The 22690-nt window shown below is 44.1% G+C and overlaps 1 protein-coding gene across 2 annotated transcripts in view; it reads left to right on the plus strand.

Annotated features, from left to right (window-relative positions):
* crispld1b (cysteine-rich secretory protein LCCL domain containing 1b) overlaps positions 1–22690 on the plus strand; it is a 92162-nt gene that overhangs the window by 38419 nt on the left and 31053 nt on the right. For both annotated transcript variants that reach the window (XM_084327901.1, XM_084327902.1), the window contains exons 6-9: positions 13–113; positions 1421–1576; positions 3164–3224; positions 9812–9878. In XM_084327901.1, the coding sequence (XP_084184027.1) occupies positions 13–113; positions 1421–1576; positions 3164–3224; positions 9812–9878 (385 nt within the window). The remainder of the gene's footprint in view (positions 1–12; positions 114–1420; positions 1577–3163; positions 3225–9811; positions 9879–22690) is intronic.

Here is a 22690-nt window from a genome sequence, read left to right on the forward strand (position 1 = left end):
CGTTGGGCTCAGGGGGAACTGGTGGGGACATGCTCCATACAAACATGGCCATCCCTGTTCTGAATGTCCTCCGAGCTACGCTGGAGGCTGCCGGGACAACCTGTGCTACAAAGGTAGGAGGAACGTAAAGAGTTAAGTTATAGATTAGATTAAAATGTATTGTCATCATACAGCACAGTATTGTCATCATACAGCACAGTATTATCATCATACAGCATAGTATTGTCATCATACAGCACAGTATTAGGGTCCTACTAATCACCACAAAGTACCAGAAAATACCCCAAAGTACCACAAAATACCCCAAAGTATACCCCAATGTACCCCAACGTACCCCAAAGTATACCCCAAAGTATACCCCAAAATACCCGAAGTACCCCAAAGTATACCCTAAAATACCACAAAGTATCACAAAATACCCCAAAGAACCTCAAAGTTCCCCAAAGAACCTCAAAGTTCCCCAAAGTATACCTCAATGTACCACACAATACTGGCTCAGAGGTAGAGCAGGTCAACTAATGATCATATGGTCAATGGTTTGGTCAGTGGTTTGAATCCCAGCTCCTTCTGTTCACATGCCGAAGTGTCCTTGGGCAAGACACTGAACCCCAAATTGCTCCCAATGAGCAGGCTAGCATCTTGCATGGCATCTGGCTGCCATTGCTCTGTGAGTGCATGTGTGAATTGGTGAAGGAGAGGCAACTATAAAGCTCTTTGTGCAGGTAGGAAAGCGCTATGTATGTGCAGTCCATATTCCATATACCACATATTTTCAAAACAAATGTTTATTTTAATATATTATAATCTCCAAATGTAATAACATCTGTATTGAACACTGAACAAACAGTATAAACTTTTATAATGCAATGCAGCCAGATGCCATGCAAGGTGCTAGCCTGCTCATTGGGAGCAATTTGGGGTTCAGTGTCTTGCCCAAGGACACTTCGGCATGTGAACAGAAGGAGCTGGGATTCAAACCACTGACCAAACCATTGACCATATGATCATTAGTTGACCTGCCTACCTCTGAGCCAGTATTTTGTGGTACATTGAGGTATTAGTATACTTTGAGGTTCTTTGGGGTATTTTGTGATACTTTGTGGTATTTTAGGATACTTTGGGGTACTTTGGGGTATACTTTGGGGTATTTTGTGGTACTTTGGGGTACTTTGGGGTATTTTCTGGTACTTTATGGTGATTAGTAGGACCCCAGTATTATCATCAAACAGCACAGTATTATCATCATACAGCACAGTATTATCATCATACAGCATAGTATTGTCATCATACAGCATAGTATTCTCTCTCTCTCTCTCTCTCTCTCTCTCTCTCTCTCTCTCTCTCTCTCTCTCTCTCTCTCTCTCTCTCTCTCTCTCTCTCTCTCTCTCTAATATTGATCTCAACTGGTTCTTGGTTCCAGAGGGAGGTGTTGAGAAGCGTCCGGCCCCTGAGACGGAGGAAACCAATTACATTGAACCGGACGCAGACCCAGGGAGGGACCGGGAGTCTCAGCCCAGAGCCCAGTCCCCCAACAACTACCTGGAGAAGAACCAGGTCGTCAGCACCGAACAGATGTGTAAGGGCTGCTTGTTCAGACCACTTACACCCGCCTACTTATTCCCAACCCATTTACACCCTGCCCACTATGCCCCCCCCCCACACACACACACACACATGTATGTCCCGCCCACTTACACCTTTATGCCCCGCCCACTTATGCCGATATCTGAATTTCCTGAATTTTCCCACAGGAATATCTTATCTTATCTGCTTATTTCTGATAGCTGAATAAAGATGGTAGCTAGCATGGATATTCCCAAACTTAATAAATAATGTATCTAGGCATAAAAACAGCTCAGCTCATTATCTTTACAACAGCTATTTGTGAATTAATAGAACATTGGGCATTTTCATTCAAAATGTACAGACTAGAAGGGATAATATCTCCCTTTCTAGACACGTCGAAAGGACATCGAAAGACAAAACCGACAAGCAGGCAGCGTCCTTGTTGCCTAGAAACATCAGTCCTTGTTGCCTAGAAACATCAGTCCTTGTTGCCTAGAAACATCCGTTCTTGTTGCTTAGAAACATCAGTCCTTGTTGCCTAGAAACATCAGTCCTTGTTGCCTAGAAACATCCGTTCTTGTTGCCTAGAAACATCAGTCCTTGTTGCCTAGAAACATCAGTCCTTGTTGCCTAGAAACATCAGTCCTTGTTGTCTAGAAACATCCGTTCTTGTTGCCTAGAAACATCAGTCCTTGTTGCCTAGAAACATCCGTTCTTGTTGCCTAGAAACATCACTCCTTGTTGCCTAGAAACATCAGTCCTTGTTGCCTAGAAACATCCGTTCTTGTTGCCTAGAAACATCAGTCCTTGTTGCCTAGAAACATCAGTCCTTGTTGCCTAGAAACATCCGTTCTTGTTGCCTAGAAACATCAGTCCTTGTTGCCTAGAAACATCAGTCCTTGTTGCCTAGAAACATCAGTCATTGTTGCCTAGAAACATCCGTTCTTGTTGCCTAGAAACATCAGTCCTTGTTGCCTAGAAACATCAGTCCTTGTTGCCTAGAAACATCAGTCATTGTTGCCTAGGAACATCAGAACAGTGTTACCACTTCTTCTAAGGTGAGTTTTCGAATGTGACAGCAGGTTAGAAATAGTGATTAAAATACAAACAAACCATGGCCACAAACAAACTGAGCTCCATACTGTTAGAACATTTGTGACAGGTCATTAGACAGCCCCATCTTGCTTAAAATATGTAAATAAAATACTAATTGACCACAGGAAAAAAGGTACATAATGTACCGGTATGTTATTTTATAGCCAAAAGTAATACATTTACATATTGTAACGAAAATTTAACATGTGTACGTATTACAAATAAATACATTTTATTACATATTCAAAATGTTTTAACATTTTAAGTTCCCCTGCTGGGGATGGAACCCTAACCTTAACCCTAACTTTATGTCTTGACCATAACCGTTAAGTGAATGTTTGTGAATAAAAGTCAACATAGTCTGTATCTTTTTTCAGGTTTGGATGAGTATGATTTTCAATTTTCTCATTTAAAAATGTTGTTAAATATGTTTTACTTTATACACTTTAACCCACTGTTTTGACCTGGAGCCACGTTGTGAATCTAATATTTGCTTTTGTAGGTCAACAAATGGAGTGTGACACCAAGCTGAGAGACAGGTGCAAGGGGACTACCTGTAACAGGTGTGTACTGCCAAGTACTGTGATACAAGTACTGTAATACAAGTACCGTAATACAAGTACTGTAATACAAGTACCGTAATACAAGTACCGTGATACAAGTACTGTAATACTAGTATCGTGATACAAGTACCGTGATACAAGTACCGTAATACAAGTACCGTGATACAAGTACCGTGATACAAGTACCGTTATACAAGTACTTGTAAGTACCGTGATACAAGTACTGTGATACTAGTACCGTGATACAAGTACCGTGATACAAGTACCGTGGTACAAGTACCGTGATACAAGTACCGTGATACAAGTACCGTGATATAAGTAATGTAATACAAGTACGTGATACAAGTACTGTAATACAAGTACCGTGATACAAGTACCGTGTTTTTTTTCCCGTTCTTTTTTCCCGTTACGCATATAGACTGCCCTTCCAACTGAAAAATTTCAGGATAGAATCAAAATGTTAGGTAAAGAGAGAGAGATGCCCCATATTCCATTGCAGTTTGCACGGCCTCCTCAGCGTGCCTCTCCGTGGACCTATATATTTTATGCATAGCGTGGGTGGTGATGATGATCATGATAGAAACCGCTGTGGCGCATACAGTTGAATGCTGGTATTACACATTGAGGGACACGAAGAAGTCAAGTCCGATGGGATTTGGGAATCTCAAGTACAAATCGGGATTGGAATAAAAAATGCATTTATATTAAACAATACAGAATATACAGCACTTCTTGGGGTCTGTAGGGTAAGCACTTATTCCCTCCCCCCTGAACATTTATGGAGATGTATGGGCCTTTTAAGTCAGTGATAAAAGTGTCTTTCAAGGATAAGTGAGCTCCTGCACTGATTATTATAGTTCAATATTCAATATTTGATCACCAAAAACCCCCAAAAAGCATAAAAAGGGGGCCCCCCTGCCCGAAAAGGGCCCTTAAAAATCGGGCTCACGCTGCACGCGCTCGGTTAAAACACACAGGTATAGTGCCCTTTTCAGCCTTTGAGCACCTGCCCCTCTAAAGTCCTGTGCACGGCCCTGGTTGAATGAATGAATGAATTTATTGAATGAATGAATTCATTCATTCATTCACGGCCCTGGTTGGCGGATCAAAATGTTGTTGGCCTTATACGATAATTGCCTAGGTGTTTTTTTTTTGCCAAATCAAGATTTCTGCCTAACTGTACTCTCCTCACACTGCTGCATCGCCCTGGCTTAGTGCCTATGTCAGGGGTGGCCAACCCGCGGCTCGCGAGCCGCATGCGGCTCTTTGCCCGTTAATGTGCCATCCATAAAAAAAATTAAAATTAAAATTAAAATAAATTCTACTTTTTTTTAACATTTACAAAACTAATTGTATGTCACTCATTCCATAAGGACGTAGAATAATTTTTTTTTTTTTTTAAATGGTCCATTTGCATGTTCTTGGTATCTGAATCTAGGGACATATATGGATCAGTGTCAGAAATAGTGTGTCTGTTACTAGGCTTGAGTAAATTGTAATGAACCAAAGGAGAATATCAATTCTATTTAAAAAAAAATTAATTATCTTTGACTGTGAATAACACCATGCTAAAATTGACCAGACCTGAAAAATCTAAGGAAATGAATAAAGGGAAGATGATTAAACTAGAACTCTAGAACTGGCGCTGCACTGATGGCTGCCTTTCTGATCGCTCCGTCGAGACTGTGCTTTCTTTTGTTAATTTTTATAGTATTAGGAGTTTTATTTGCACCAACTGTTGGTGCATTATATGTGTATGACCGTCAGTCAATCATTGACATTGGATTAAGGAAAACTTACCGTTTGGATTGCTCTCTGGATCGGATCGCTGAACAGCAGAAATGGCCCGCCGAGATCCTTTGTTATGCTGGCCATGGCCAAGACCAGGAGAAGCCGCCGCGAAGACGTGGAAAGAGAGCCGGGGTCCGAAACAGACTGAGGTCCAAACGACACAGAACCACATTGCCCAGCATATTGTTGGCCAATGTGCAATCGATAGGAAATAAACTGGATGACATCAGAGCACGGATCCAATTCCAGAGGGACATTCGGGATTGTAACGTCCTCTGTTTCAGAAACCCATTCGAATCACGCAATAGAACCGGCAGACCACTTCTTCGTTCTCCGCAAGGACCGGACGGCAGAAGAGTCACTAAGGACGAAGGGAGGCGGCATTGCCTTCATGATAAACAAGGAGTGGTGCGATTTAGGCAACACAAAGGAACTGTCTAACCACTGCTCCCCAGACCTGGAGTTTATCACGATAAAATGTCGACCCTTCTTCCTCCCAAGAGAGTTAACGTCCATCATCCTCATCGGAGTGTACATTCCACCACACGCGAACACTGGGGTCGCACTTTCAAAACTTCACGACGAGGTAAACAAACTCCAGGCAGCTAATGTTGACGCTGCCATTTTGGTTCTGGGCGATTTCAACAGCGCGCGTCTTAAAAAGGTGCTGCCGAATTTCTATCAGCATGTGACCTGTCCCACCAGAGGCGAGAACATATTAGACCATGTATACTCGCAATTTAAGAATGGGTACAAGTCACAGGCTCTTAGTCCATTCGGTAAAAGCGATCACGCCGCCATCTTTCTTTTGCCAAAGTACAAACAAAGTCTCAAGCGAACGCCGGTGGTCTCGCGAGAGGTTAAGCGTTGGGCCGTGACGTCAGAGGAGTCACTCCAAGCTGTACTGGAATGCACAGACTGGAGTGTATTCCGTGATAACACAGCCAATATTAACGAATACACCGAAACGGTGATTGACTATGTCTGTACTCAGGTAGAAGAAACAATCCCCTCCACAAAAATTAAAATCTACCCAAATCAAAAGCCCTGGGTAGACAAATCCGTCCGTGAGGCTCTGAAAGTGCGCACATCAGCATACAACACCGGGCTAGTGACAGGCAACATGGAAGAACACAAGATGGCAAGATACAACGTCAGGAGAGCAGTAATAGAGGCAAAACGGCGTTACAGGGATAAAGTTGAACTTCAGTTTGAACAGGCTGACTCTAGAGGCATGTGGCAGGGCCTCAGAACAATGACAGACTACAAAGGCACCCCCCTCAAACTGAACAGTGACATCTCCTTAGCAAATGATCTCAATTCCTTCTATGCGAGGTTTGAGGCTGTGAATAACAACACCAGCCTACAAACCACGGCAATGGGGGGGGGGGGTCTGCTGATGGAGACTCAGTGTTCAGGGTAACAGAGCATGAGGTGAGACGGATCTTTAAAAAAGTGAATATCAGGAAGGCAGCAGGACCGGACGGCATCCCCGGCCGCGTCCTAAAAGTCTGTGCCGACCAACTGGCCCCGGTATTCACTGACATCTTCAACCTGTCTTTGGAACAGGCTGTCATCCCCACCTGTCTGAAGAAGTCCACCATCATCCCTGTACCCAAAAAATCTACGCCCGCTTGCCTCAACGACTACCGCCCTGTAGCCCTCACCTCCATAGCCATGAAGTGCTTTGAGAAGCTAGTGAAGGGCTACATCTGTTCCTCCCTCCCCATCAACCTGGACCCTCTGCAATTTGCATATCGCCCCAACAGGTCCACGGAGGACGCCATAGCCCATGTGCTGCACACAGCAGCATCACACCTGGACAAGAGGCAGGGGAATTATGTGAGAATGCTGTTCATCGACTACAGCTCAGCATTCAATACCATAGTCCCCTCCAAACTCATAGCCAAGCTCAGGGACCTGGGCTTGAACTATGACCTGTGCCAGTGGGTCTTGGACTTCCTGACGGGCAGACCCCAGGTGGTAAGAGCCGGCAACTGCACCTCCTCATCCATCACGCTCAACATAGGGGCCCCCCAGGGCTGTGTTCTGAGCCCCCTCCTCTACTCCCTGTACACACATGACTGCGTAGCACAGCAGAACAACAACACCATCATCAAATTTGCTGATGACACAGTAGTGGTGGGCCTGATCTCTGCCAACGACGAAAGGGCCTACCTGGAAGAGGTAGAGAACCTGTCACAGTGGTGTCAGGAGAACTGCCTCTCCCTGAACGTCAGCAAAACAAAAGAGATGATTGTGGACTTCAGGAGGTCGGGGGTCAAGGACTACAGCCCCCTCAGCATCGACGGGGCACCGGTTGAGAGAGTGAACAGTTTCAAGTACCTCGGAGCCCACATATCCGAGGACTTGACATGGACCACACACATTGACAGTGTTGTGAAGAAGGCACGACAACGCCTCTACTTCCTCAGGCGCCTAAGGAAGTTCCAAGTCAGTCAGAAGATCCTTAGGAACTTCTACTCATGTACAATAGAGAGCATCCTGACCGGCAACATCACCTCCTGGTTTGGGAATAGCACTGCACAAGACCGTAGCAGACTACAAAGAGTGACACGTTCAGCCGAACGCACAATTGGAGGGGGGCTTCCCACCCTCCAGAACATTTACAACAAGCGGTGCAAGGGGAAGGCTAAGAGAATTATTAAGGACTCGAGCCACCCGAACAACTGCCTCTTTGAACTGCTGCGGTCAGGCAAGCGATACCGGAGTCTTAAGGCGAGCACAGAAAGACTCAGAAGAAGCTTCTATCCCCAGGCCATCAGGCTGCTAAACGAACAATAATCGCTAAACGAACAATAATCACTATGCAACAACCATCAAATGCACACAGCACACACACCCACACGCACACACTCACTCAAACAAACAACACACTGCAGCACCCACTCTCCACACTTTAGATCACACAAACACACTTACACTTTATATTTATTGATAAAGGATTTGCACTACAACTCGTACACCTACTGTGAATTGTACCTAAATTGCACCTCGTCCCATTTCTCCATTTCTGCCTTGCACTATATAGTATTGTATATTAGTACACTGCACAGTATTGTATATTGTATGATAACTACGTCTATTCTGCATCGAACATTGTACATATGTCTAAACTGAACACTGTGACCTCTTTTTTTTACTTCTAATTTTACTATGTTTTTATTTCATACTTATCTTGTCTTGCACAGTCTCTGGAGCGCAACAGTAAGAAGCATTTTGTACAAAAGTATTCTGTACTTCTGTATGACAACTATTAAAGAAACTTGAAACTTGAAACTTGAACAGAAGGTTTTGTAGATACAGTACTGAATTCTGCCATCTTTTTTATAATGTAAATTTCTCCACCATTTTTCATCGTATTGCAACACCGTTTTTTGCAAGACGTTCACAGAAAGGTAGAGAAACTAACTGTGTTCTGTTTTATGGCAATAACGTTCAGGTTTGTGGGAGATAATCCCAAAAATAAGAGAAATAAAAAAGTAAATCCAGAAGTCAGATGATTGACAGGGGCTGGTGTGAGCTGGGTAGGGTAGTTTTTCTAAATTCGAAAGCCCTGAGTCTCTTCCTTCAAAAGACTACACTCACTTTTGGCTGTGCCACTTCCTCCTGTAAATATGCACCGGTTTCCGACTCAATGCCGGGGAGATTTCGATAATCTTAATATTTCACTAATAACAGTTAAAAGAATTGGTAAACAACCGTAATGCTGAAAATATACACTTTTACTGTATATCTCGGGGGAGGCCCAAATTAAAAAGACATTAGCAACTTCAGAGGCCAGAGGGTGGGACATATAAACACATTTACTATCAAATAGCATTGTGAGGCTGAACAACAGGACCAATTGACTATACATGTGCTTAAATTTTTTTAAATAAACATTCTTTTTTTAAATGGCTAAAAGTGATTTTGTAATTTTACAACCGTGGGTCTCACAGGGTACTTTTAACCCTGTGAGGCCCAAATAAAAAAGACATTAGCAACTCCAGAGGCCAGAGGGTGAGACCTATTTACAAACACATGAAGGGTGCCGTGACTGAAAAAAAAGTTGAGAAACGCTGGTATATGGTGTGGCTCTTTGTGGTACCACAGTAATTTTTGTGGATCTTAGTCTCTGACTGGTTGGCCACCCCTGGCCTATGTCCTCGGCCAGTCAGAACACTTGTTGCGTTACAAAATCCCCATCTGCCTAACTCACTCGTATGACTTGTGATTTCCGAGGCTCTTTTCCAACAATCTCGGAGGGTGACTTGGGCGGTTGTTGTATGAGGCTAAGGATATGGATTAGAAGGGGGGGGGCATGGTTGATAGAGTTAAAGGGGGGGGGGGGGGGGGGTAGGTGATAGAATAGTGAGGGGGGGTCTGGGTATATTTTGTATTTAATTTTTTTGGGGGGTTTGGGTCTGTTTGTTGTTGTTGTTGTTGTCTTGTCATTATTGTGGTTATTGTTGTTGTCAATGTTGTGTTTGTTGTAAAAAATGTATTAAAAAAAAAGTAAAAAGAAAACGTGATAAAAAAAAATACAAGTACCATATTACAAGTACTGTAATACAAGTACCATATTACAAGTACCTTACAAATACCATATTAGTACCGTAATACAATGCCTTGTCTCCATTAGCTATGCCCAGTCTAGCATGGCATGGTATGGTTGGGGTTGCTATATTACAAGTAGCGTTATACAAGTACCGTATTACAAGTAGCATATTACAAGTAGCGTATTACAAGTAGCGAATTACAAGTACATTCAAATGTATTGTTTGTTTTCATAGGTATGAGTGTCCACCTGGATGCCTTGACAACCCAGGAAAAGTTATTGGGACGACGCATTATGACATGGTATATTATTATTATTATTATTATTATTATTATTATTATTATTATTATTATTATTATTATTATTATTATTATTATTATTATTATTATTATTATTATTTGTTATTATTATCACATGATACTAACTTGTTATTGGGACAGAGCACTATGACATGGTACATTATTATTATTATTATTATTATTATTACATGATAATAACTTGTTATTGGGACAGAGCACTATGACATGGTACATTATTATTACATGATAATAACTTGTTATTGGGATAGAGCACTATGACATGGTACATTATTATTACATGATAATAACTTGTTATTGGGACAGAGCACTATGACATGGTACATTATTATTATTATTATTATTATTATTATTACATGATAATAACTTGTTATTAGGACAGAGCACTATGACAGGTTACATTATTATTATTATTATTATTATTACTACTACATGATAATAACTTGTTATTAGGACAGAGCACTATGACATGGTACATTATTATTATTCAGATTCAGCTTTATTGTTGCATCTTCGTCATATTTCCCATACAAAAAATAGCAAAATTCTTGGGTCTTGTCCCCTTGACCTACAGCATGGCAATAAAATACACAATTGAACAATGCAATACACAAAAACACAATAAAAACCAGCATAATAGTGATGAGAAAGTGATGAGAAAGTGACAGTGCTGAGTGTGGTTGATATAAAAAGTGCAACAGTAGAATAAAATCAACGTAAAATACTTTTAAAATACTTAAAATACTAAATACATAAATACACACAATAACATCAGAATAACTTAGTGTTCATGAGTCTGATGGCTTGATGGCAGTATGAGTCCTTGAGCCTGCTGGACCTGGCTCTGAGTCTGCGGTAACGCCTCCCGGCAGGCAGCAGTTGGAACAGGCTGTTGTTGGGATGACTGGGGTCTTTAACTCATTCAGCGCCAGAGGACGCTGTTTACTGTGTGGTTGAAAGGCCAACGTATAGGAATACGTGGCGGTGTTTGCAGGGCTAAAACTATATTATATATTATAGCTATGGATATAATACTATTCAATTTGTGAAAAAGAAATAATTTCTTCATCCATACATTCTCGTTTTATACCGTGGTGAATATAAGTATAGTTTTAGAGTGGTCTAGGGTAATTCCCAAAAGGCTGCGTAATAGCCATATGCGTGTATTCTACTAAAAGCGTTGTCCTTTCTTGCCTGGACTAGCTACTATTCTCAAATCAAATCTAGATTATAGGTATTACGTTTCATCATGAATGCATGAAAGGGGGGGGGGTCGTTTTTTTATGCTTTGATCGTCACCAACGGAATACGTTACACAGTATATTACACACTAGGGATGTCCCGATCACAATTTTTTGCTCCCGATCCGATCCCGATCATGTGATTTTGAGTATGGTGGCTGGTCTGCCGTTCTGCAGCTGGATACTATTGGTTTGTTTTGGCAAAATTCTTCTGCTCTGTGTGACAATAAATAAATGAATGATGATATGCAATTTAAAACCAAAACTAAGGCCTCAGTATGAGTTTAAGACGTGAACATGGTCATGTTTGTTGAATAAAAAAATGGCAGATTTTTTATTTATTTTTTTTGCCGATCCCGATCTTCGGAAAATCACGTGATCGGCCCCGATCCCGATCACGTGATCGGATCGGGACATCCCTATTACACACATATGCTCCGTTCGCAATGAAGGAATTCTAGGATCAAGATTGATACCATATAGCCCTTACCTTGACTAGGATGTACCCCAAAAAGAATATTCCGATTATCTGATCGCCATTCCAAGTATTGATGTCGATCGTGTCGCCAAAATAATCCACCAAAGAACATGAATCGGGAGTGTTTGATTCTTATAAATCCATGCGTTATAACCGCTCGTCATGCCCGACAAGGAAAAGTCCGCCCGGACCTATATAATCGACGCACACCCAAATACACAGAGTTTCAAAGGATGTGCAATACCGGCCGCAACCTACCAGGCGGCGGTATTGGACTTTTGCGATATCAGACCCATTCCCAATGATAACACCAGGCTCCCTGGATGGATAATGAATGGAAATATCGAATAAAAGAAATAACGACCAAAACCCGAGATATCTCGGGTCTGGCGCCCAACCGCTGGCGAGTGCCCCCGAATGAGTTAATGATCTTCCAGGCCTTGCTGATGCACCGGCTGTTATACATGTCCGTTATTAGTATCATTACATGATAACAACTTGTTATTGGGACAGAGCACTATGACATGGTACATTATTATTACATGATAATAACTTGTTATTGGGACAGAGCACTATGACATGGTACATTATTATTATTATTATTATTATTATTATTATTATTATTATTATTACATGATAATAACTTTTTTCTGTCTTTTTTGTTGTTCTTGTTTCTTCCATAACAGTCCATCTTAAAGGAACACACCAACATTATAGGAAATGGGATCACAGAGGGCGGCTGGGTGGCACAGCGGTCTAAGCGCTCGTCACCAACGCATGAGACACCTGTATCGAATCCGGCCGTCAGCGTTGCCTCCGGCTTGGGCCGGCCGTCATACTGACTCAATTGGCAGAGTCAGCGGGAGGGGAGTCGATAGGTGGTAATCTGGTCGTTGTAAACAGCGACTCCTACAGGTCGGTCAGGGCGCCTGCACAGCAAGGACAGGAGATGTCGAGGGTAGTGTGAGCCTCCCACACGTTACACCTCGCCAATGAGAGTCCGCGCTGGCAGGTGAAAAGTAGTGGCTGGCTGACTCTGCATGTATCAGAGGGGACATGCGATAGATTCTTCAACCCTCCCTACGACCGACCAGTGGGGGGCACATGCGAGCAACGATCAAGACAGGGGGGAATTGGCACGACTAAATTGGGATGGGAGAAAAACCAGAAAAAGAAAAGAGAAAAAGTGGATAAAAAAAGGAAATGGGATCACCGTTGTATGGCGACTGTCCAAACATTTGCGTAGTCACCGAGAGACTAAACCGGGGAAATAATTATACCTGCCAGACGCGCTGCTTGTCATGAAATCACTGCTCCAGGATACTGCGTTTGGTTACTTTATTGCGGTTAAAACAGTTCATATAGTAGCATCATTAAAAAGCAAATCACGGCTTGATTTACTATTGTGTAGCGTGCAGTAAGCTAAATATGACTTCCCCGTTCACCGTTTTACTTATCTGCACTGTGGTGTGACGGTTTGTGGTTTTGACTTTCACGCAGACGGCCCGGGTTCGAATCCCACTTCTCCTAGTCTTTTTCTTCTTTTTGCAATGTAGGAATAATTCAATTTGGTGCACGTTGAGAGCTATATAAAGAATGACATCCTCAATGCATGTAGATTTATAATATTTTAACTTAAAACTAGGCTACTTTTGCGTATAATCATTAATATTATATTCCAAAAAAATTATATTGGAAACGCGGGGTTTCAAACTCCGGTCGCCCGGTTGCCAAGATTGAGCACAAGCCGCTGCGCCACTGTGCCAGACGGGATATATCCATTGTGTATCCAAGACCATCAATGGACAAGAGACCCGTGTTTAGAATATTTTTCTTTTGAATGAAGTTTTATCTCTTTATTCTCAAATGCATTAATGTGACGTCAACGGCTCATTCAATTTCTCAAATCCGTCAAACAGCGCATCTCATCAGACATTTTAATCCCAGTTACAATATCACACAAAAACCACAATCCACGCATAGACACTTCAATTCTATGCTTGAATGAAACACAATCCGGGTGCTCCGTTAAGCAAATCTACAGCGGAGAATATATGAAACTAATCAGAGCCAACCGGCCGATAGGTTTCATTCATTAAAAATATCCCCGCGGGATTCACATTTGCAATGCGCCGTTATTAGAATAACCACATGCAGCGTGTATCGCGACTCCGAGCGCCGTATATGACGTGCATTATTTTATTTAGGACAAAGTAGGCTCAATATGATTTATTATCAGCATTTCGTTCTATTATTATACATTTCAAAAGCCCCCTCTAGGAAAACGAAGCACAGAAACATAATTCAGAATGGTATAAATGGGATCTCTAGACTGTGAGAATCATTTCAGGAAGCGAGCTGTCATTTATTTGCGGGGGCGTGGCCATGGTTCATCCGGCTAACTGAAGTTAACCCTGCTCTCGACCAGGCTCAAACTTTTTGATCTGTTGTCATGGTGATTTGGACAATCGAGCGTCGGGGAACAGAAAGGTCCGGCTTAAAGGATAACTCCACTATTTTGGGAAATTAGCTTATTTAACATCTTCCCTGGAGTTAGACAAGAAGATGCATACCTTTTTTGTCTCTGTGCGTGCATTTTAGCTTTGGGAATAGATGCTCCGTTAGCATAGCTTAGCTTCATCACTGGAAGTGAGGCAGGACAGTAGCCTTACAGTGCCTTACAGTGTATTGCAAGGTCTGACATTGACCAAACTTGATATGCATGACCTTGGTGGGCTCTAGGTCAACTCCTGAAAAGGGGGTCAATGTCAGACTTTGCAATCAAAAGTTAGGGGGCTAATAACCCTTGCCATAATTTCAGTGCGCCCCTAACTTTTGATTGCAAGGTCTGACATTGACCCCCTTTTCAGGAGTTGACCTAGAGCCCACCAAGGTCATGCATATCAAGTTTGGTCAATGTCAGACCTTGCAATACACTGTAAGGCACTGTAAGGCTACTGTCCTGCCTCACTTCCAGTGATGAAGCTAAGCTATGCTAACGGAGCATCTATTCCCAAAGCTAAAATGCACGCACAGAGACAAAAAAGGTATGCATCTTCTTGTCTAACTCCAGGGAAGATGTTAAATAAGCTAATTTCCCAAAATAGTGGAGTTATCCTTTAAGTCAGGCTAGACTGGAAATTATCCGGCTAACTCAGTTAGCCAGGTACGGGGAACGGGGCCCTGGCCTGCTTCTAAGTTCAGTGGCCTGACTTCAAAAAAGAAAAAATAGATTTTTGAATTTTTTTTGGAAATCATCTGGCGACAATTATTGACTCAACTCTGTCTTGTTGAAACAAACAACTACACAGAGGTGATGTAAACCTAATATTTAGTTATATTCACTCCATCAACAACAACAATGACAATCAAATGCAAGGTTACTTGAAATTATGAATTATAAACTTTTCTTTACAGTGGACAATGTACATTTTTTTTTTACCTTTTTGCGTATTGCTGCCACACCAGAAACAGAAAATTAATATCAGTATCATGTTATAACGTGATAACTTCTTCTTTTAACATAAAACATTTCACATTATAACGTGATAACTTCTTGTTTTAACATAAAACTTTCACATTATAACGTGTTATTACATGGCGTTTTAACATTCGCCGAAATGCTTGATTGTGATTGGTCAATAGCGCTCGTCAGAGGTTCGTTATTACTCGATAACGGACCTCTGCCGAGCAATAATGACCGCTGTGCGCAGCTGTAGCAATCAAGCCCACTGACACACTGCATCACTGCAGCCAATCAGACACACCTGCAGTGCCCGCTGCTGGCGAAGCTGCCGGCGATGACAGCGGAGCGACAGAACAGAACTGCGTCTGCATTTGATCTCGTCTTGTCGATGGTGTAAAATGAATTAGGTATATTGTTAGTAAGTTAGCCATGTAATAAGCGGGATAATGTATAGCTATACTCGGTCATTGTCGCAAAATAATTGACCTTCACTACGTGCCACACCACGAGTGGAATGCGCTCTGATACCCGCAGGGGGAACCTGTCCAGCCAAGGTGTAACAAAGGACGATGCGACAGGCGTTGTTTTGACAGCGCTTTACCTTTATTAGGGCCACCGTGACAAACAAACAGTTGACTGGTAGCCCTGAGGTCTCATGTGCGCTCAAGATATATTGCAAGCAGACGAATATAGGACTTTATGTTAAAACAAGAAGTTATCACGTTATAACGTGACACGTTTTATGTCAAAACAAGAAGTTATCACGTTATAACTAGTGGTGGGACTCGATAAAAAATTGTAATCGAATTAATTCGAGACTTTATAGTTAATTAATCAAAATTTATCACATTCTAATCAATCATCAATATTTGATGCGAAAAGCAAAAAAATTCAATTCAAATGAATTTTGGTATACGAGTGAATCAATGAATATACATTATACATACGTTTAAGCAGCAAAACCTGTTTTAGCTACTATACAGACCAGATCAATGCCATTTTTAACAAAGTGCAGCAATTTTAGGAATAATATATATATATATATATATATATATATATATATATATATATATATATATATATATATATATATATATATATATATATATATATATATAGCGCAAAGGACCTTTTGTAAACTCAAGCACTTTCGAGGTAAAAGTAAAACGCAGTACTTTCAAGTACATTCCGAACAGTTGACCATTGGAAGAAAAAAAACTCTTGATTGATCTCAATTTCTCTTATTTTTATGAACAAACCAGACTAAGAAAAGAAGTTATTTGCGATTTATTATACTTTATACTTATAGCACATGCATGAATCTGGTCTCCTTTGAAAGGTAACATTCTTACACAATAAATAAAAATCATCACGCGATTAAATGCATCAATTTCTTTTACTTTTAATTCTTTCTGTAGTTAATTAATCTAAATTAATGCGATAAAGTTCCAGCCCTAGTTATAACATGAAACGTTTTATGTTAAAACAAGAAGTTATCATGTTATAACGTGATACTGATATATTTTCTGGTGTGGCAGCAATATGCTTCCGTATTTTTGCACTGGCCTGACTCTTTTATTTTTATTTTTACAGTGTATATCAGCGGTTCATAACTTTTCAGCTTCAGGACCTAAATGAGAAATTCAATCTCTCACTCTGGGACCCTGGTTGCTTCTTCCCTGGGGAGGTGTGCAGCGCCTGCGTGCTTTCATTCAGCCCTGCCTCACACTCACTCACACCTGGGGAGCTGCCCTGCTGTGACCACAGCCCTCTGCCTTCGCTCAGCCTCTGAGCAGTTGGGGGTTAAGTGTATTGCTCAAGGGCACTCCAACAGTGGTTGTTTTCACTTCCCCTGCCACGGTCGAGGGACTTGAGTTGGCAACCTTTCCGGCCTCGAGCACACGTCTCAAACCTCTAGTTTAGAGAACGAATAGTGTTGCAATATAGGGGCATTTGTTCAGTGGTTAGTACTGTTACCTCACAGCTAGAAGGTCCTGGGTTCAGTGGTTAGTACTGTTATATATCGTATAGCTCTAGTGGAACTATCCCTTTATCCAATCTAGCACTGAATAATTTTTCTCCACATGTACACACCCATCCGCCTGGCCACACCCACATCCGCTCCTCTACATAAGCGGGGTCGTGGCCATACTAACAGCTCCTTCCCTATTTTCACCATGACAAGTGTCTGTATACACCACTTGAGTTTAGTGCCGAAATAGTTATTGGAAAGGAGTTACGTTTGGAGGAAAGGAGCTGCGTTGACATTATATCTTTGTTTTCTCTCTCACTATTTTTCGAGGAAATACAGCGATAATGTCTTCGCCAGATGATGTCTAGAAGATGATGATCATTCTGACCTCCACCGGCGCTTCGTATTAGGGGCTCGCGTCGCTGAGCAATCCTTGCCGGCATTGCCTCCGGCTCTGCAGCTGGACACTTTGCTTGGGAGGCGATCGGCCGGGTGGGGGCTGAAGGCCTCTCTGGGCGGGTGATGTTTTTTTGCGACGCAGGCGCCAGGTGTGTTGGTTGTGGGGGGAACAACTACACAGCTTACGAAGGTCGGCTCCAGGCTGGGATCCTTTTCGCTGCCCCTTAGCGCCGTGGGGGGGGTTCTAGCTTGATGCCCCACGTTAACATTAGCTCCTCCTCAAGTAAGAGCTTTGTTTTCCTGGGACTGTGATTCCGAATCTGCGGTTCAATTCCCCGGGTCTCTGGACAAACGGATACCCATTGTCGCCGTGCTGGCCCCGATTTTCAAGATGAAAAGCACCCGGTGCGAGGGAGGTGAGCTTGGTGTTCGTTATGAGAATATCTCCATGCTCAGGTCGGCTATAGTCCGGGAGGGACTTGTTGCAGACACCGCTGTGTTTGGTAAACACCGTTCTTTTTTTCTTCGGATAAGAAGAGGAAAAGACTGAAGTCTGAAGTGTTGGCCTGTATTGCTTTTCTCACGTTGTACAGTTTTCAGTGGTAGCCGCTTAGCTTGCTTCTGCGTGAGCTAGTGGCTAGCGATAGCCGGGTTGAGCTAACTGTTAGTTAGCTGTTAGCTACAACGTTAGCTGGCGGCTGCGCTCGGCTGGGAACGTTAGCTTGATGCTATCAGTTAGCCTAGAGTTAGATGTTTAGCTTGTGCTACAACCATTGGCGTAGCCGTGAGAATAGCAGGCCCTGGCACTCTGACTACGACATCATCTTTGGCTGAAGATGTAGTCGGGCCTGCACCATGACCGGCTGCAGGAGGGGGGCGTCGCGCCGGTGCTAGACTCCGGCCATAGCTTCTTTTGGCCTGGCCAGCGAGAGGCCTTCGTCGACGTGGAGACCAACCTGTGTTGCGGCCTTTCGCCCTGCGTTCCTTGGTGCAGGTAAGATGTCCATTGGACATTACCCCACTCTTCCTTCCCCCCCCCGAATGTTTTTGTTAATAACGATGTCTTTGTCTACAAAACATATGTTACTTCACTACATTTGGAGATACGACGTGTGCTGTGTGTGAATTGTCTTGGTCGCTTTGTATAGCTTGGGTAGCGTTGGCCAAGGCTTGTGCCTTTCTCTCTACCTAGGAACAGCGTTGTTTTTTACGTGAGTAGAAATTAACTGGCAAGTTTTTTTCACACATAAGCAGAGCTGTTGGAAAACTGTTCAAACAAGGTATTCGGCTGTGCTAGCGTGCATGATGTAAAGCTTACTCTACACAATTGGCGTCATATCAGGGGTAAGGTGGTGAGGGGTGGGTGAAATTATTCCCCGGTTTGCCCTGCCCCCCCCCCCCCCCCCCTCCCCTCAAATATGATTTTGTTTACAAAATGTGTGTTGATTCACTATATTTTTGGGGATATGGTGTAAATCCCTCAGCTTCCGCTGTCATGTAGACTTGCTATTTCCGGCATATCAACAGAGATCACGTGACGCCATCGTGTCACGTGAGACAAAGAAGTGGACCGACGAATCAGAGGCCACGCTCCAGGACGTGCTTGCAGACACGGACTGGGATATGTTCAAAGGAAGCGCCAGTGACGTCAGCGAGCTAGCAGACACAGTGGTGTGTTATATCACAACAATAGCCGATGGTATTGTCCCCAGGAAAACGGTGCGGATTTTCCCAAACCAGAAACCGTGGGTGGATAGCACTATTAGAGCAGCTCTGAACTCTCGTACCACCGCCTACAACCTGGGTAGAGAGTCAGGAAACATGGAGGAGTATAAGGCTTCAGTCTATACTCTACGCAAGGCTGTCAAACTTGCTAAGAGGACATATGCTGATAAACTGGAGACACAAATGGCACAAAACGACACAAGAGGATTATGGCAGGGACTGAAGACAATAACTGACTATAAAGTCAGCGCCCCCTCAATGGGGAGCGACGACGTCTCCCTCGCGGACAAGCTCAACATCTTCTACGCTCGGTTTGGTGTAGACAGTGGCGCTGCTGGCTCTGCGGCTAGTGACGTCACTAGCGCGCCGGCTGTTGTGGAGGGGGGGGGGCAACCGCGAGGGGGGGGGGACGCTCTCTCGTTGTCGGAACACAGTGTGAGAAGAGCATTTATGCAGGTGAACACCAGGAAGGCTGCTGGCCCAGATGGCATAACAGGACGTATACTCAAGACCTGTGCCAACCAGCTGGCCCCTGTGTTCACCGCCATATTTAATCAATCACTGGCGGAGTCAGTGGTCCCTGCCTGCTTCAAGATGTCTACCATCATCCCTGTGCCGAAGAAACCCTCCCCAGCATGTCCAAATGACTACAGACCGGTGGCACTCACCTCTGTGGTCATGAAATGTTTCGAGAGGCTGGTCAAGGACCACATTTGTGCCTCCCTCCCCAGTGATATGGACCCTATGCAATTTGCATACAGGACAAACAGGTCCACCGACGACGCGGTCTCCCAGGTACTGCACAGCACCCTCTCGCACCTTGACCGTCAGAAGGGGGGCTACGTGAGACTGTTGTTCATTGACTACAGCTCAGCGTTCAACACCATAGTCCCCACCAGACTGGTGGACAAGCTGATCGAGCTAGGTCTGAGCTCCGCCCTGAGCGCCTGGGTACTGGACTTTCTGAGCGAAAGACCCCAGGCGGTCAGGGTGGGGGGTCAGACCTCCAACACCATCACCCTGAGCATCGGGTCCCCCCAGGGCTGTGTTCTGAGCCCCCTGCTGTACTCACTCTACACACACGACTGTGTGGCCAAGTTCAGCTCCAACTCCATAGTGAAGTTCGCAGATGACACGGTGGTGGTGGGGCTGATCTCGGACAACGACGAGAAGGCCTACCGGGAGGAGGTTGAGGTACTGGAACGCTGGTGCCAGGACAACAGCCTGCTCCTGAACATTGGTAAAACCAAGGAGCTGATCGTGGATTATAGGAGAGGACAGCAGGAGACGCACACACCACTGATGATTAACGGGGCTACCGTGGACAGGGTGAGCAGCTTCAAGTACCTGGGGGTCCACATCTCAGAGGACCTGACATGGTCAACACACATAGACACAGTAGTAAAGAAGGCGAAACAGCGTCTCTACCACCTGAGACAGTTAAGGAAGTTCAGAGTATCGGGAAAGATACTCCAGTCCTTCTACTCAGGAGCTGTAGAGAGCATCCTGACCGGAAACATCACTGCCTGGTATGGAAACAGCACGGCACAGGACAAGAAGGCCCTACAGAGAGTGGTGCGCTCAGCCGAGCGTACCACGGGTATTGCACTACCCCCCCTGCAGGTTCTATACAACAAGAGGTGCAAATCCAGAGCCTGCAGGATAATGAAAGACCCTCACCACCCCAATAACAGCCTGTTTCAGCTGCTGAGGTCAGGCAGACGCCTGCGAACCCCAGCTACTAGGACAGAGCGGCTTAGGCTCAGCTTCTTCCCCCAGGCCATCAGAGCCATGAACAATGAACATTGAGTGCTCAGAACATTGAACTGTCCACACACAAGCACACATGAACACACACACGACACGCACACTGTGCACGCTCACACACGAGCAGCCACTTAACACTTTAACATGAGCGGGCACACACTCATGTCGCACACACGCACACTTATGGCCAAAGGAAAGGACACTTTAAATTTGAATAACAGGAACAGTGTATTGCACTACCAAAGCTAACTAGCATGTCCCATATGCTCTGTAAATAACTATGTACAGATACCGAGATGTCACTCCATGTTACCTGCTACCTGTTACTGCACAATGTTGTTTCCTTCTTTTGATTCTATTATATGTACCACTGTATTGCACATTGTTGCGGGCAAGACCACCCGCATTTCATTGTATACCTGTATGCCGTGACAATTAAAACTCTTGACTTGACTTGACTTGACTTGACTTAGCAAGGCCTGTGACCAGCACTTAATCGAAGACTTGTCTTCTCTCATCATAAAAAACGGCGTTCCTCTTACAGTAGTGAGAGTGTACTTTTTGAGGGGCAGCGCGTCACAGGGAGGGGGAAGGGGGGGGGGTTCCCTGGTTCCACTCCCTGTTAGGATGGGTGGGTCACAGGATTTTCCCCCCAGCCATGGGATACGTCACTGGGTGCGTTTCCTATTGGCCAGGAGACGTCCGTGAGGTTACAGGCTCTGTGCTGCAGACCGCTGTCTTTGTCAAAGTTGGATGATGCGTTGCATTCGAAAACTGTTCGTTTTCTGCTCTGCTCTCTATTACAGTGTGTATTGGCTGTTGGTCACTTGGCCCAATTATTATTGCATGTATCTTTTTCAATTGTACTCACGTGGAGGTCTCTCTGGGGGAACTTCTGTCTTCCCCTCTTATGTGAGGAGCGGAATTGACGGGGTTGCCCTCAGTCGCGTCATATAAGGCCCGTGTCTGTGTCTTATTGACCGGCTTCCTGCTGCTCGTCCCAGACAGCATGGAGGGGACGTCATCTGTTTTTTTTTTTCTCTTTTTTGTTTTTGTTTTTTTTAATCTTTTTCCCCCTCCTTTTTCCTCCGATTTTCTCCCATCCCAATGTTAGTCGTTATGCCAATTCCCAATCCCCTTCCTGGTCGCTGCGCACTTACCCCCCACAGTCGGTCTGGGAGAGTGGAGGCTATCACGTGCTTCCTCCGACACACGTCTAGCCAATCAACCGCTTCTTTTCACCTGGCAGCGCGGACTCTCACTGAGAGCGTGTAACGTGTGGAAGGATCACACTACCGCCCTTAGATCCTATCCGTGCTTAGCAGGCGCCCCGACCGAACTGTAGGAGTCGCTGTTTACAACGACCCGGACCCACCCCGCCAGCTTCTCCCACCCTCTAATACTGCCAATTGTATTAGTGTGAACGGCCAGCCAAGCTGGTGACAACCCCGGAGCTGTGAGCTGGATTTGAACAGGCGAATCCAGCGTCTCCGGGGTTGGTGACGAACGCAATCTCCGTTACGCCACCTGACCGCCTGTCTGGTGTTTTCTTGTTAGAATTCACCATTGATGTGTTTCGGGTTCTTGACGTGCATATAGCGCTGGCCCTGAGTGCTTCCTATGTGGAACCACTGTTTTGGGCCGGCGCGCCTTGGTTGCCCAATTCATAGAAACAGCGTTTTTATGCGGGCGACTAGGAAGGAGATTTTTTGTCACTACCGAGCGCCAGTGCAAGACTCGATGACTCGC

The sequence above is a fragment of the Notolepis coatsorum genome (assembly GCF_963971535.1).
Source record: "Notolepis coatsorum genome assembly, chromosome: 13".
NCBI classification, from domain to species: domain Eukaryota; kingdom Metazoa; phylum Chordata; class Actinopteri; order Aulopiformes; family Paralepididae; genus Notolepis; species Notolepis coatsorum.